This window comes from Porites lutea, chromosome 11 (genome assembly GCF_958299795.1).
Source record: "Porites lutea chromosome 11, jaPorLute2.1, whole genome shotgun sequence".
Lineage (NCBI taxonomy): Eukaryota > Metazoa > Cnidaria > Anthozoa > Scleractinia > Poritidae > Porites > Porites lutea.
In genome coordinates, this window is record NC_133211.1 from 24,229,733 (window position 1) to 24,247,741 (window position 18,009).

General features: G+C 39.0%; 1 protein-coding gene across 1 annotated transcript; it reads right to left on the reverse strand.

Moving 5' to 3' along the window:
- Positions 1 to 4,248: 4,248 nt before the first annotated feature.
- Positions 4,249 to 6,108, reverse strand: LOC140951517 (uncharacterized). Its single transcript, XM_073400776.1, has 3 exons — positions 5,886 to 6,108; positions 5,355 to 5,438; positions 4,249 to 4,751 (listed from the first exon to the last, which is right to left on the reverse strand). Exons 1-3 carry the CDS (start codon positions 6,087 to 6,089, stop codon positions 4,692 to 4,694), a joined length of 348 nt encoding a protein of 115 aa, XP_073256877.1. The 5' UTR covers positions 6,090 to 6,108; the 3' UTR covers positions 4,249 to 4,691.
- Between the last annotated feature and the right edge of the window lie 11,901 nt (positions 6,109 to 18,009).

Genomic DNA, 18,009 nt, shown 5'->3' on the forward strand with positions numbered 1-18,009 from the left:
CCTCCGACCATTTGCAATAATTGTTAACGTCACCGCGTCCCCCGCGTCCCTGTATTTGACGTCCCACGTGAAGGTCCCACCAACAATGGTCGCCATCTTAGATTTTACCAAGAATTTGAAATCGGGTTAAAACCGCGAGGAATGGTGATATTTTTGTGCTTGACATGAAAAATAACACATAAATAAGCACTTTGCATGATTTTAGCCACAAGACTAACTTTTATTGTTGAAAAAAGTTTAAAAAAAGGAACTTTCTCGCAAAAATGGCTTGACCACCTGCTACCTATGACGCCATATCTTGTAATCTTAAAAACTGACCATCGCTGAACTTCACTCAGAATGTGTGCGAGGGATGAGCGAACAGCTTCTGAAAACATCAGGAGCTGATGTTTTATCCTCTAGGAAAAATTCAGAAACACCTTAGGCGGGTTAGCATCCACCCCCACCCACTTGTACGTCCGCGGTTAATATTAGTTCGAGAAAAATGAGGTCTATACTGAGCGGGTGGTCGAGTTTCATAATGGTGAGCCTGGTTACTACTTTTAAATACCTTTTGAAAAAAAGAGGTTGCGAAATCTAGTAGGCAAAAGATTATGATGATAGGAAGGAATACATAAATATAGCAACAGAAAAAGAATGTCAAGGACTCTAAGTTTGCTAAATAACGGGGCGGTATTTGTTAGGCAGTGAGCTTTTGATACAATCCGGTCTTTCGATATAATGCTCTTTTGCAAAAGGTAAATACAGTTTATGTTAGAGCAACGGGTGGAAGACCAGGTAGCATTACAGTAAGTCAGGTAGGGATAGTGAGTAATATAATTCAGGTTTCTGGGAAACTGCCCACCTACCCCTCGCCTAACTCAACGTTAACATTTGCGACTCACTTGGGGCAAAATGTTGGGTTAGGAGTGGGGTAGGTGGGCAGTTTCCCAGATACCTAAATTGATATAAGTTCAGCAACGATTTGGATGATAGATAAAAGATAGCTTTTGCAATCATCCCACAGTTTTCGAAGTCTTTTTAGAAACAAATATAATTGTAGCTTATTGCAGGTCGCTTTAGCTCATTGTGAGGTCATTGTAGATCACTATAGCTCATTGTAGCTCATTGTAGCTTATTGTAGCGAATTGTAGGTCATTGTAGCTCATTGTAGCTTATTATAGCTCATTGTAGGTGGCTGTAACTCATTGTGAGGTCATTGTAGGTCATTCCTTGTTTTAGTAACTACGCTGAACGAAAACGGTAGTGTTCCTAGTTGCTCAAAAGGTGGATAGCGCTATCCGCTGGATAGTGATTTATCCAATGGATAGCATTATCCATCTTTAAAACAGCTGGGCGGGGCTACTCTTTTTGTACATGAGAAATGACGTGATGAACATGTCACGAGCACTGGACAAAGAAAAAATCTGAGTGCTGAACACCTGTTTAGAACCGCTGTTTCCTAAAAACCTTTTTACCCCCACACATTCTTCCGCAACGAGCGCTGCGATCTTATTCCCCCCGGAATTTTACATCTACCACATTTCTAGTTTATTTCAAGTGTTGCTTTACCCTGCGAGGAGAGGCTACATTTTCGCGGTATGAGCTGGCGTGCGAAAAGTAGCCCAGGCTACTTTTCGCACGCCAGCTACTACCGCGAAAATGTAGCCTCTGCTCGCATGGTAGTGTTACTTGAGCCATGTTACAGTCAAATTTTTCCCTCGGCAGTAGTTTTGAGGTCGAAAACTCAGCAGTAAATGAATACTTCTCCGACAAAACACAGCTGAGGGTTCAAGAAGCTGGAGAGCAAAGAAACCCAAGAACAGTAAAGAAACTAATTCCTGCGTTAGCAAGGTTGTCAGCATAATCTAGGAGCCGCCTCGTTCAGGTAACATGCATTTTGTCTAATCTGAATCGTGAATTTTTAGTAAATAAACATTTTGTTATGCGTATAAATTAAAAAGTTTTCAAATCGTTGCCATCTTAGACAATTGGAAGCCAGTTCAAACCCATTCAAAATGATTTCTGTGGCGCATGTTATTTGTTGTACTGTTTATGTACTGTACTTGCTATGAGATGGTATAAAAAAAAGTTATGCGACGCTTTCTCGTGATATACCGTGGAATATCCCACTTGTCACTTTTATTTTCTTGGTATACACACTTGCCTTAATACAAAGGATTCTTGGGATATTCTACGGTATACCACTCGAAATGGTTGCCTAACAAGTAAGTGCAGAATGATTTTAAGACACCGGACACAAGACCCAGAGAATTTCGTGTTACACGAAATCACTGATAGTTATGAAAGGCTTTTCCAAATAGTTGGTATCGGTTCGAACGGCTCAGGAAATCCGTTCAAGAGAAATTGTTATCCCTGCGAACGTTTCTGGCTTTGCGTTCGAAAAAGAAACGGCTCTGGTTATCCGTGGGTCATCCCTGGTATAATTTAGTTTATTCGTTTTCTTTTTTTATGGACAATTGTCAGGGTTAGGTTTGTGGTTAGGTTCGTTGTTAAGGATGTTTTGTGATGTTTTTTTTCCTTCGTTTTTCGTAAGCTGTGAGTAATTTCCATCGAGCGAGAATGGCGAGGCGGCTTAACGAGGCGGCAGCAGAAAACAGCCGAGCATGCGCAAGACTTGGCAATTAGCAGAAAAGTGTTTCAAATGATGTTATGTAGATTCTCCGTCAGTGGAAAAGTATAAATGTTGGTGACAGAGTGTTCATATATTTCTCTTTTCGTTTGTTCATATAATCCCAATTATACATGCAGACCGCTTCGCGGCCCCGGTATAATTTGAATTCCCCGTCACAATTACTACTAGCACGGCATGGCAGGAGCCTATGGACGTGGAAAATGAAAATAGCCTGTCAGTTGTAAGTAAGAAAACAGAAAATTCCCCAAAGGGACCGCTTGGGTTGATTTTTGTTCATAGTTCGATACTCTTATTTGTTAAGCGTGTGTTCACTCGCATTCTGTGGAGCAGCCGTTTTGCAAGTATTAACCAAACTAACATTTCATTATTTTGTCTCGTTTTATTCTCTTCAACAGCTGCACAATGGTTTCAACACTGTTCTACTTGTGGGTTCTTGTTTTTATTATTTTTTATTGTTTTGTACTTTGGACTATGTTCGTCCGTGGTGGGTAAAGTTCTGAAAAGGACTGTTTTTCATAGTAACTGACCCTTTGTACAACCTGTGCAGAGGTCATCACCTGAGACACAAGGAGTTGTATCACTTCAGCTGATGGTTTATGCCTTGTTATTGGTTTTGTTTGTTTGTTTGTTTGGGTTTTTTGCCTTTTTTTTTTTTGTTTTTTTTTGTTGATGTTGTTTTCTGTTGTTTTTTATCATTTTTTTGTATTTTTTGTTGTTTTTTATAATTTTTTTTTGTATTTTTTGTTTTTATCATTTTTTTTCGGAAAATGGTGTTCAGCAAGGTGATTGATGAGATCGCCCTTTTTTGTCGCTCGTTTGTGTTAAGTCAGTCGAGTGCTAAAGTTTCTGCCGGTTTCACCAATGTAAGTGGCCCTGCTCCCTGTTTATCATCCAAACTGTTTTTGTCTTTGACATTCGTAAGCAGTACAGCGTAAAGTGGTCATCGGATGGTGTGCGAAGCGTATGTTGTACGGTTGTAGAAAACGTACGATAGTTTTCTGATATCAAGGGGGACTCACTGTCGTAGCAGGGTCAGAGTAAACGTTGGAGTTGATGTTAAGTTCAAGATCAGAGTTGCCGCGTGTATCTCGACCAAAATAAGCCGCATCGTAGCTGTTTTCACCGAAAACATTGTAAAGGTTATCTGTTACGTTTTGTAGGATGTTGGGAGAGTCACCAACTAGTTCCCTCGTCGCGCCAAAGTCCCTAGGTAGAGACGTTTGACGAGATAATCCTAACCAGTTTGTGACTCATCTTACCGTGATCCCATAAAACGAAACCGACCACCTAAAACAACGTTTTTTAGAAAAAGCTACAACGCGGGCTTTTTTTTTAGGAAAAACACTTAGAGCAACTCCGATCTCCACACCTACCCCTCCGTTAACTCAGGCCCCATTACGACAGTGGCTATCCCGCCTTCCATCAGGGGCGCCTCTTAAACTATCGCACATGCTCAGCTACCTTATAACTTTCGCGTTGCACACAAATTGACCACCACTTTCGACGAATTTGTCAACGAATGTCAAGGACAAAGACAGACCAGACGAAAGACAAAGAGATGTACACAAGATAAAAATGCTGTGACTGTTAGGCCAGTTACACTGGTAAGACCGGCAGAAACCTTAGCAGGCGACTGACTGAACACAAACGGGTGACAAGAAATGGTCATAAAATCAGTCACATCAACCACTTACCCTAGACACCTGGCTCCATTCACTTGGAACAACGCCGCGGTATCGAAGTCAGCTGTTTCCCTGCCATCACCATTGGTTTAGGTGATACAACTCACTTTGCCTCGCAAGATGACTACCACACAGGCTGCCCAAAGTCAGTTACTGTTAGCAACAGTCCTATTCAGGACTACACTCATTCGGACGATCATGTCTGCTTTTTATTTTTTAATTTCTTTTTGTTTGTTTGTTTTCTTGCTGATTTTCTAACTTTTTTTCTTTTTTTCTTTGATTTTTTTCGTTGCTTTTAATTTTTTTTGAGCCCCAACAAGTAGAACAGTATTACCAATCAACAGCCGTGATTTCACAAACATAAATAAAATGCTTCAGTTCTTTCGGTGGCGCGGTCGTCGGGTGTAAGGTTTGGTTTCCTCACGCCTCGCCTCCTGTGTAAAAAGAACCACAAAGTGTCACTTTGAGCAGTTGTTTAAAGATCAGAGTACCGTACAAGTCATTACCCCCGCTTACCATGTTATTAATGCTCATACCGATAACCTTTTCTATTGTTTATGTATTGATGTTATTCTGGAGTATTGTAAAGCGCAAAACTGATTGGGGCTCAAAAAAAGCTGATATCTATGCTGTAGTTATGATAGTCGGACTGACAGATACTAAGATCTCCAGTCACCAAGACGTTACAGAATTCCCTCAGTAAAAACTGGCTACATCTTCATGTATCTGTTGTGGTTTAATTTTATCCATGGTTTAATTTTTATTTTCTTTTGTTTATAAATCATTATCATACATTACCATACCCTAAAACAAAAGAAAAAATTTAAACCAAGGATAAAATTGAACCACAACATATCCATTTCTGGTCTACAGAGCCTCACAGCTCTAATCACGTAAGAGCAAAATTACAAGACCAAGTGAAACAGGTCACGAGGGTTTCTGGGGTAGGTTCGCTCTACTATTGAGATTGAGCAGGATTGAGAACTTTATTAACTACAGCGTGTCAATGTAGAAAACGGGCGATCGACCTTAATTACCTCAGAAACGAACTCTTCTCCATTCCAAACTCTACGCAACCTTCTTCGGCGTGACCTGGTGTTCAAAGCATGGGTAGGATGGCCCTAAATGAAATTAAAGAAACTAACTGAGTCCTGAAATTTAACTGCTTATTTTCCTTTCTCTTTTAAAAACCTGAACTTTCTTCAGTTGGGAGGACTGTTTTTTTTTTTAAAGTTGCCTTCCACGCCAGAGTTGTTCAAACACTGGGTGCTGACTGCTATCAATCAGGCAATAGTTGGTCAAAAGATGGATAAACCTCGAAAAACTGTGAGGCTAAGAAGTTTTCAAAGCCGTTTTAATCTTCTTCAAGTTTGTCGATCCGTGCCTGGCTTTGTATTTGCTTTGTTCAGTTTAGATCTGCTTTTCATGTTTTGAGCTGTCATTTAATGTTTCAATTAATGTGCCAGCTCCTACTATTTAAAATTTGATAAATTTAATGACACAGCTCCTTAAAATAAAAGAAAATACGTATGGTAGCTCATTAATATATAAAGGTTCCTATATAGTACCTCTAATGGTTGGCCCCAGTTGGCAGGCAAGGCTGCAACAGCAGCCGCCTGGGCTTCAAAGTTTCCACCAAACAAGGCATTGAACGCAGCAGATACAAAATAGCGAACATATCCCATAACATCGGACGATTCAAGATCCGGTTCCACAGTGCTAGGTACAGGATCAAACGCCGCCGGCAATTCTCGCTTCACTGTTGCCGTCATTGGCAGTGGTTGTGCAACAGTTTCTGAAATTGAAATAGTATATTTTGGTTTTTTCTTTAGTTCTTTTTAACACCTAAAATGGTAAGGAAAACAGCTGCTAAAGACAAGGTTTGTTTTTGAGGCTCAAAATTTATTATTTTACTGATAATAACAAATACCTCTTACTAACCTCGTTTTTCTCGGTCCCTACTGTAAATAACAGTACGGACCGAGAAAAACGAGGTTAGTAAGATATTTATTATATCTCTGAGGTTTATAATTGGGCGCACGGGAAGGAAACTTCAAAATTTAGCGGGCCGTACAGTACAATACGGCCCGCAAATTGACCAATCACAGCGCACGTACTAACTCACACATATAATAATGGTCTTCATTTCCACAAGATAAAGATACATATCTCATGTTACATGAATACCGTAATAAATAATAAAATAAATGAACTTATTAAAAAATCTTAACCATCCTATCGGATTGCTAAGGTTGTGTTTAAAAATTAATCTATTTACAAAGGCAAACATTTATCAATCGGTAATATTTTAGGACGGGCACATTGTTTTTATGGAGATTATAAGAACATACTTTTTTGAAGGACTAAATGAAGCTAGTGTGTGATTATTTACAGAGGTTACTTTTTTAAAAATTTTGCTTTCATAGAAATTTTAGCATTAGATTCTAAACATTTATAAAACGAGCCAGATATAGAAGAAGACGTTTGTAGCAGCACAGTTAATGATAGATATTCCCCAACTCACCTCCTGAAGAGCAAGCCTCACTTGTAAATGGAGCCATACAAATCATTCCGCTTCCTCTGAAAGGTTCCTGCGATCAAACAAGGACAGTGATAAAATTAATGCACATGCGTTGTACTGTTGTTTTAAGAACAACTGCAATAATTTGTGATTAGCAAAGAAAGAGTTACTGTCATTATGATATTTGAAGTAAACAAGAGGAAGCATCTACGATCTCCTTTTGCAAGAAAATATATAATAGTCTTTCACTGGCTGCCCCTTCGATTATTTCTTTCGGAGGCGCTCATTGGCTTAAACGGGAAACACACAAGAACACGACAAAATGGCGACGAAATTGCTAACTTCGAAATTGCAAGGACGTAAGAAGCTGCTTTCAATCAAGTTTGTGAAACATTTCGCATTCTACAACTGCGCAAAAAGCAGCAGGAAACCATTCATTATTACATTGTTATTATTTTTTTTGAGGGAAAAGATATCTTGGTATCTCTACCGACAGGGTGCGGCAAATCGGTTATATTTCAAGCAATACCAGCGATCAAATGATCGCTTAAGGTGCTGATGGAAGATCAAGTGCAGTATCTAGTAAACAGTCTGCAATTCAAAACGAAGAATCAGATCGATTAATGGATATATCCTACGTGTAGTCGCACCCTCACCTAGCCTTTAGAGATTAATCCTTGTATTCTTAAATATTCCGAAATAAAGATAAAGGAATTTCCCCTTAAAGGCCTTATCAAAACTTTGTTAGTTTTTCACCGACAATTTTTTGCCCGTTACGAATTTCTTTATCCGTAAGTGTCGCCCGTAAGCATCCTCGTACACAGTAGCTCACGCAAATATAAAGAAAAGTACTAACAGTTAAATAATGCAGTTGTTCATATACCAGTAAACGTTTTGATTTGCTTGAAGAGACCCAACAGCATTATATTATATAATCGCCACCCTAATCTTTAAGAGTCACCCCCTCCCCCACCAGAGTAATCCATATATACATGAATCTCACACGCATGCAGCTTAACAAAAATCCTATGTTCAAACCGTGATTACGCCACAGCTCTTTCGCACTCAGTCAATTGCATATGATGGTGTTGTCAGTGTTTATTTGCCATTTGTATTTTTTATTCTACAAAAACCGGCCGGCCACCATCTTATGCAATGGATATATACGATTTGGTTAAAAAAAACTGACATATAGATCAGTCTCCAAGAAGATTAGTTGCTTACAACTCATGATATAACAATATAAAACTATTAGCTAGATTCGGCTTTTGTACCTCCACCTTGACTATTCTAGGTAACTCAAATATCCATAATTGTTTATTCATTCGAAATCATTACTTTTGCCCGTCAGGAATTTTGCCTAGAAGGCTAAGTCCTTCATAAGGATCTCTGTAACCTGACACTGATGCAAACATAAAGTAGAGTACTTACGGTTAAATTGTGCAGTTAATATTTCCTTGAAGAGAACCTATGATATGATGTCATCACCACCTTTCCCTAATCTTTTTATAATCACCATAGTCCCCGCAACTAATTAGTTAAATGCATATATGTTAAGAAATCACATCAACCCCTCTTACCTCATCTTTTCCAACATTAGCTGAGGAAACAGCTTCTTCATATTTCGACAACTTTCTTGGGATGTGGGAAGTATTATCCCCGTCTGAGGTTCTACTCATGCTGCTAAATGATCTTTTTCTTCCTCTTCTTTTCTTGGAAGATTTTCTTTCTTCATGGCTCCGCATTGAAGACAATACTCTGACTTCCTACAACAGGAACAATACAGCTCAACCGATGGTATCTGCTGCTAAAGCAATATCGGCTAGGAATGCGAAAAAAAAAAAACCTTTTGAAAACTGGATCTATCTCTTAATTTAAATTTTCCACCACATTTTAGAAATTTAACTTACCAACGAGACTCAGTCCAAGTGATTTTGAGAGATTAACATTCCTTGTATTCTTTATTTGTACATACTACAACAGTCGATAGTAATTTTTGGGTGCTGTGATTGGCTACAGGATATCTAGTGTTAGTATTCACCAAATAAGCGGATAGTAATTTTCGCGTGTTTTGATTGGCTCCCGAAATTTGAAATATCCTTGGCTATTCACTATTTTTCGAGAACTTTTCGGAAAGACAAAATTTGAGCTATAAATGAAACATTCGTACAAACAATAAAATTCCAAGAAAAAGACGAACTTTGGCTTCTCGGTGTTTACTGGTAAGTGGAAAATTAGTTTCATGCTAAATTTTCACCAAAATCGAAAAAAATGCACTTGACAAAATCCCAAAACGTTTGTAAACCGTTAACAAAGTCCCTAACAAGTGACGTTTATAATTTAAAAAAATATACGATGATCCATATATATTATATAAGTAAAGAAATCACATCAACCCCTCTTACCTCATCTTTACCAACATTGGTATTAGCTGAAGAAACAAGGCCTTTATGATGACCCTTTTCACTCAAGTCAACTTCACCCATGCACGTTGCAGGACTGTTCTCACAAGTCAATAACCCTGGATCATTGGTGTCAGGGGATGGTGCTTCTTCCTCAATTTGTGCTGCAGCTGCTTCCACCTCCATATAAGGAGCCTCCATAAAACCAACACTTGATCTGGCCTCTTGATTGAGCAGCCTTAACTCCTCTTCTGTTACAGACATCTCAATAATTGAGACCTCTGTCAGGTCTGGTAACACAACGGAGGAAATTATTTTTCCATCATTGGTCTCAGAGGATGGTTCTTCCTCCTCAATTTTTGCTGTAGCTGCTGCCTCGTCCGTAGCACAACATCCGGTATGATCATGACTGTACGAGCCAATCATCATTCCGCCTTGATTTACAAGCAACTGGCTTGCACGGGCGGAGCTATCATCCACATCTGAGTTACTACTGGTGTTTCTAGATGACCTTTTCCTTCCAGTTCGTTTCTTTGAAGATCTTCTTTGTCCATGGCTCATTGAAGACGATACCTCATCTTTTGCCTGCAAACAGAAACAACAGGAAGAATACAGCTCAACCGATGGTATCTGCTGCTAAAGCAATATCGGCTAGGAATGCGAAAAAAAAAACCTTTTGAAAACTGGATCTATCTCTTAATTTAAATTTTCCACCACATTTTAGAAATTTAACTTACCAACGAGACTCAGTCCAAGTGATTTTGAGAGATTAACATTCCTTGTATTCTTTATTTGCACATACTACAACAGTCGATAGTAATTTTTGGGTGCTGTGATTGGCTACAGGATATCTAGTGTTAGTATTCACCAAATAAGCGGATAGTAATTTTCGCGTGTTTTGATTGGCTCCCGAAATTTGAAATATCCTTGGCTATTCACTATTTTTCGAGAACTTTTCGGAAAGACAAAATTTGAGCTATAAATGAAACATTCGTACAAACAATAAAATTCCAAGAAAACGACGAACTTTGGCTTCTCGGTGTTTACTGGTAAGTAGAAAATTAGTTTCATGCTAAATTTCCACCAAAATCGAAAAAATGCACTTGACAAAATCCCAAAACGTTTGTAAACCGTTAACAAAGTCCCTACTAAGTTACGTTTATAATTTTAAAAAAATATACGGTGATCCATATATATTATATAAGTAAAGAAATCACATCAACCCCTCTTACCTCATCTTTACCAACATTGGTATTAGCTGAAGAAACAAGGCCTTTATGATCACCCTTTTCACTCAAGTCAACTTTACCCATGCACGTTGCAGGACTGTTCTCACAAGTCAATAACCCTGGATCATTGGTGTCAGGGGATGGTGCTTCTTCCTCAATTTGTGCTGCAGCTGCTTCCATCTCCATATAAGGAGCCTCCATAAAACCAAAACTTGATCTGGCCTCTTGATTGAGGAGCCTTAACTCCTCTTCTGTTACAGACATCTCAATAATTGAGACCTCTGTCAGGTCTGGTAACACAACGGAGGAAATTATTTTTCCATCATTGTTGTCAGAGGATGGTTCTTCCTCCTCAATTTTTGCTGCAGCTGCTGTCTCGTCCGTAGCACAACATCCGGTATGATCATGACTGTACGAGCCAATCATCATTCCGCCTTGATTTACCAACAACTGGCTATCACTGGCGGAGCTATCATCCACATCTGAGTTACTACTGGTGTTTCTAGATGACCTTTTCCTTCCTCTTCGTTTCTTTGAAGGTCTTATTTGTCCATGGCTCATTGAAGACGATACCTCATCTTTTGCCTGCAAACAGAAACAACAGGAAGAATACAGCTCAACCGATGGTATCTGCTGCTAAAGCAATATCGGCTAGGAATGCGAAAAAAAAAACCTTTTGAAAACTGGATCTATCTCTTAATTTAAATTTTCCACCACATTTTAGAAATTTAACTTACCAACGAGACTCACCACCTTTCCCTAATCTTTTTATAATCACCATAGTCCCCGCAACTAATGCATATATATCAAGAAATCACATCAGCCCCTGTTACCTCATCTTTTCCAACATTGATATTAGCTGAGGAAACAACTTCTTCATATTTCAACAACTTTCTTGGGATATGGGAAGTATTATCCACGTCTGAGGTTCTACTTATACTGCTAAATGATCTTTTTCTTCCTCTTCTTTCCTTGGAAGATTTTCTTTCTTCATGGCTCCGCATTGAAGATAATACTCCGACTTCCTACAACAGAAAGAATTCAACTCAACGGATGGTATCTGCTGCTAAAGAAATAACGGCTAGGAATGCGAAAAAAAAAATTTGGAAAACTGGATCTTCTCTTAATTTAAATTTTCCACCACACTTTAGAAATTTAACTTACCAACGAGACTCAGTCCAAGTGATTTTGAGAGATTAATATTCCTTGTATTCTTTATTTGTATATACTACAACAGTGGATAATGATTTTTGGGCGGTCTGATTGGCTACAGGATATCTAGTGTTACTATTCACCAAATCAGCGAATAGTAAATTTCCCCGTTTTTGATTGGCTCCCGAAATTCGAAATATCCTAGGCTATTCACTGTTTTTCGAGAAATTTTCGGAAAGACAAAATTTGAGCAATAAATAAAACATTCGTACAAACAATAAAATTCCAATAAAGTAACGAACTTTGGCTTCTCGGTGTTTACTAGTAAGTAGAAAATTATTACTTATTACTTATTAATTATTACTTCTTGTTCTACGCACTCAATTATACTGCGCTCAGTCAGTCGTACTACCATAACAAATTTGATTAATGCAGCACTAGAACTGTCCAATTTGACCTATCTAATTTGAAGCTACTCTCTGTGTTTACTGGTAGGTAGAAAATAATTTTCAGGCTGAATTTGCAACAAAATCGTAAAAATGCACTTGAAAAAATGCCAAACTGTTTGTAAACTCTTAACAAAGTTCCTACTAAGAGACGTTTATAATTTTAAAAAATATACTATGATCCATATATATACGAATTAAGAAATCACATCAACCCCTCTTACCTCATCTTTACCAACATTGGTATTAGCTGAAGAAACAAGGCCTTTAAGATGACCTTTTTCACACAAGTCAACTTCACCCATGCACGTTGCAGGACTGTTCTCACAAGTCAATAACCCTGGATCATTGGTGTCAGGGGATGGTTCTTCCTCCTCAATTTGTGCTGCAGCTGCTTCCACCTCTATATAAGGGGCCTCCATAAAACCAACACTTGATCTCGCCTCTTGATTGAGCAGCCTTAACTCCTCTTCTGTTACAGACATCTCAATAATTGAGACCTCTGTCAGGTCTGGTAACACAACGGAAGAAATTATTTTTCCATCATTGGTCTCAGAGGATGGTTCTTCCTCCTCAATTTTTGCTGCAGCTGCTGTCTCGTCTGTAGCACAACATCCGGTATGATCATGACTGTACGAGCCAATGATCATTCCGCCTTGATTTACAAGCAACTGGCTTGCACGGGCGGAGCTATCATCCACATCTGAGTTACTACTGGTGTTCCTAGATGACCTTTTCCTTCCTCTTCGTTTCTTTGAAGATCTTCTTTGTCCATGGCTTATTGAAGACGATACGTCATCTTTTGCCTGTAAACAGAAATAACAGGAAGAATACACCTCAACGGATGGCATCTGCCAATTGACGAATATTCGCTTAGAATGCACAAAAAACGTTTGGCCACTCGATATTTATTTTTATCATTGCTATTTACCACACATTTTCATTCTTGTTCTACGCGCTCAGTTATACTGCGCTCAGTCAGTCAGTCGTACTACCATAACAAATTTGATTAATGCAGCAATAGAACTGTCCAATTTGACCTATCTGATATGAAGCCGCTTGTAATCTGACAGTTGGACAGCAGATGAAAATCAAGCGTCAAATGCTGCTATCCAATAAAGTTTTTAGTATGTGGGAAGAACGAGTCGTTGTGATTAAGTTCTTTAACAAATTATGGTACTTCAGATGCATTTAAATTCAGATAAACATAGCCCACTGCATTGGGATCAATTGCGGCATTCCATCGGCTGTCACACACAACCGGCAGCTCGCTGCTGTACCATTTCTATTTCACTACAACAATGCAATTTTTTTTTATTGCTGCGATTGGTTACTTAAAGTCGTTAAATAATGCAGTTACTATTTCCTTGAAGAGAAACAATGGTATGATGTCATCATCGGCTTTCCCTAAACCAATACATTTTTATCAAGAAATCACATCAACCCCTCTTACCTCATCTTTACCAACATTGGTATTAGCTGAAGAAACAAGGCCTTTAAAATGACCCTTTTCACAGAAATCAACTTCACCCATGCACGTTGCAGGACTGTTTTCACAAGTCAATAACCCTGGATCATTGGTGTCAGGGGATGGTGCTTCTTCCTCAATTTGTGCTGCAGCTGCTTCCACCTCCATATAAGGAGCCTCCATAAAACCAAAACTTGAACTGGCTTCTTGATTGAGGAGCCTTAACTCCTCTTCTGTTACAGACATCTCAATAATTGAGACCTCTGTCAGGTCTGGTAACACAACGGAAGAAATTATTTTTCCATCATTGGTCTCAGAGGATGGTTCTTCCTCCTCAATTTTTGCGGTAGGTACTACCGCGTCCGTAGCACAACATCCGGTATGATCATGACTGTACGAGCCAATGATAATTCCTCCTTGATTTACAAGCAACTGGCTTGCACGGGTGGAGCTATCATCTACATCTGAGTTACTACTGTTGTTTCTAGATGACCTTTTCCTTCCTCTTCGTTTCTTTGAAGGTCTTATTTGTCCATGACTCATTGAAGACCATACGTCATCTTTTGTCTGTAAACAGAAACAACGGAAAGAATACAGCTCAACCGATGGCATCTGCTAGTTGACGAATATCCGGTTAAAATGGTCAAAACACGTTTGCCAACTCGATATTTATTTTTGTTGTTATAATTTCTCTTTTTTTTCTTCTTGTTCTACGCGCTCAATTATACTGCGCTCAGACAGTCGTACTACCATAACAAATTTGATTAATGCAGAATTAGAACTGTCCAATTTGACCTATCTGATTTGAAGCTGCTCTCGGTGTTTACTGGTAGGTAGAAAAATATTTTCATGCTAAATTTTCAACAAAATCGTAAAAATGCACTTGAAAAAATCCCAGAACGTTGTAAACCGTTAATAAAGTTCCTACTAAGAGACGTTTATAATTTAAAAAAATATACTATGATCCACATATATGCGAATTAAGAAATCACATCAACCCCTCTTACCTCATCTTTACCAACATCGGTATTAGCTGAAGAAACAAGGCCTTCATGATGACTCTTTTCACAGAAGACAACTTCACCCATGCACGTTGCAGGACTGTTCTCACAAGTCAATAACCCTGGATCATTGGTGTCAGGGGATGGTGCTTCTTCCTCAATTTGTTCTGCAGCTGCTTCCACCTCCATATAAGGAGCCTCCATAAAGCCAACACTTGATCTGGCCTCTTGATTGAGGAGCCTTAACTCCTCTTCTGTTACAGACATCTCAATAATTGAGACCTCTGTCAGGTCTGGTAACACAACGGAAGAAATTATTTTTTCATCATTGGTGTCAGAGGGTGGTTCTTCCTCCACAATTTTTGCTGCAGCTGCTGTCTCGTCCGCAGCACAACATCCGGTATGATCATCACTGTACGAGGCAATGATCATTCCGCCTTGATTTACAAGCAACTGGCTTGCACGGGCGGAGCTATCATCCACATCTGAGTTACTACTGGTGTTTCTAGATGACCTTTTCCTTCCTCTTCGTTTCTTTGAAGATCTTCTTTGTCCATGGATCATTGAAGACAATACGTCATCTTTTGTCTGTAAACAGAAACAACGGGAAAATACAGCTCGACCGATGGCATCTGCTAGTTGACGAATATCCGGTTAAAATGGTCAAAACACGTTTGCCAACTCGATATTCATTTTTGTTGTTATAATTTCTCTTTTTTTTCTTCTTGTTCTACGCGCTCAATTATACTGCTCTCAGACAGTCGTACTACCATAACAAATTTGATTAATGCAGAATTAGAACTGTCCAATTTGACCTATCTGATTTGAAGCTGCTCTCGGTGTTTACTGGTAGGTAGAAAATTATTTTGATGCTGAATTTGCAACAAAATCGCAAAAATGCACTTGAAAAAATCCCAAAATGTTTGTAAACTCTTAACAAAGTTCCTACTAAGAGACGTTTATAATTTAAAAAAATATACTATGAGTACACGAATTAAGAAATCACATCAACCCGTCTTACCTCATCTTTACCAACATTGGTATTAGCTGAAGAAACAAGGCCTTTATGATCACCCTTTTCACAGAAATCAACTTCACCCATGCACGTTGCAGGACTGTTCTCACAAGTCAATAACCCTGGATCATTGGTGTCAGGGGATGGTTCTTCCTCCTCAATTTGTTCTGCAGCTGCTTCCACCTCCATATTAGGAGCCTCCATAAAACCAACACTTGAACTGGCTTCTTGATTGAGGAGCCTTAACTCCTCTTCTGTTACAGACATCTCAATAATTGAGACCTCTGTCAGGTCTGATAACACAACGGAAGAAATTATTTTTCCATCATTGTTGTCAGAGGATGGTTCTTCCTCCTCAATTTTTGCAGTAGGTGCTGCCTTGTCCGTATCACAACATCCGGTATGATCATGACTGTACGAGCCAATGATCATTCCGCCTTGATTTACAAGCAACTGGCTTGCACGGGCGGAGCTATCATCCACATCTGAGTTACTACTGTTGTTTCTAGATGACCTTTTCCTTCCTCTTCGTTTCTTTGAAGATCTTCTTTGTCCACGGCTCATTGAAGACGATACGTCATCTTTTGTCTGTAAACAGAAACAACAGGAAGAATACAGTTCAATGGATGGCATCTGCTAGTTGACGAATATCCGGTTAAAATGGTCAAAACACGTTTGGCAACTCGATATTCATTTTTACTGTTATAATTTTCCTTTTTTTTTCTTCTTGTCTACGCGCTCAGTTATGCTGCGCTCAGTCAGTCGTACTACAATAAAAAATTGATAAATGCAGCAATAGAACTGTCCAATTTGACCTATCTAATCTGAAGCTGCTTGTAATCTGACAGTTGGACAGCGGATGAAAATCAAGCGTCAAATGCTGCTAGCCAATAAAGTTTTCAGTATGTGGGAAGAACGAGTCGTTGTGATTAAGTTCTTTAACAAATTATGGTACTTCAGAAGCATTTAAATTCAGATAACTACTAGCCTACTGCATTGGGATCAATTGCTGCATTCCATCGGCTACCACAAACAACCGGCAGCTCGCTGCTGTACCATTTATATTTTACTACAACAATGCATAGTGTTTTCACCTGCTGTGATTTGTTACTTAAACTCATTAAATAATGCAGTTACTATTTCCTTGAAGAGAAACAAAGGTATTATGTCATCATCGGCTTTTCCTAAACCAATACATTTTTATTAAGAAATCACATCAACCCCTCTTACCTCAACTTTACCATCATTGGTATTAGCTGAAGAAACAAGGCTTTTATGATCACCCTTTTCACACAAGTCAACTTCACCCATGCACGTTGCATCATTGGTGTCAGGGGATGGTGCTTCTTCCTCAATTTGTGCTGCAGCTGCTTCCACCTCCATATAAGGAGCCTCCATAAAGCCAACACTTGATCTGGCTTCTTGATTGAGGAGCCTTAACTCCTCTTCTGTTACAGACATCTCAATGATTGAGACCTCTGTCAGGTCTGGTAACACAACGGAAGAAATTATTTTTCCATCATTGGTCTCAGAGGATAGTTCTTCCTCCTCAATTTTTTCTGCAGCTGTTGTCTGGTCCGTATCACAACATCCGGTATGATCATGGTTGTACAAGCCAATCACCATTCCGCCTTGATTTACAAGCAACTGGCTTGCACGGGCGGAGCTATCATCCACATCTGAGTTACTACTGGTGTTTCTAGATGACCTTTTCCTTCCTCTTCGTTTCTTTGAAGGTCTTATTTGTCCATGGCTCATTGAAGACCATACCTCATCTTTCGTCTGTAACCAGAAACAACGGGAAAAATACAGCTCAACCGATGGCATCTGCTAGTTGACGAATATCCGGTTAAAATGGACAAAACACGTTTGGCAACAGATATTCATTTTTATTGTTATAATTTCCCTTTTTTTTCTTCTTGTTCTACGCGCTCAATTATACTGTGCTCAGTCAGTTGTACTACCTTAACAAATTTGATAAATGCAGCAATAGAACTGTCCAATTTGCCCTATCTGATTTGAAGCTGCTTATAATCTGACAGTTGGACAACAGATGAAAATCAAGTGTCAAAAGTGCTAGCCAATAAAGTTTTTAGTATGTGGGAAGAACGAGTCGTTGTGATTAAGTTCTTTAATAAATTATGGTACTTCAGATGCATCTAAATTCAGATAAATACTAGCCCACTGCATTGGGAGCAATTGCTGCATTCCCTCGGCTGCTACGCACAAGCGGCAGCTCGCTGCTGTACCGTTTCTATTTTACTACAACAATACATACTAGTTTTCACACGCTGTAATTGGTTACTTTAACTCGTTAAATAATGCAGTTACTATTTTCTCGAAGAGAACCTATGGTATGATGTCATCATCGGCTTTTCCTAAACCAATACATACATATTAAGAAATCACATCAACCCCCTACCTCATCTTTACCAACATTGGTATTAGCTGAAGACAC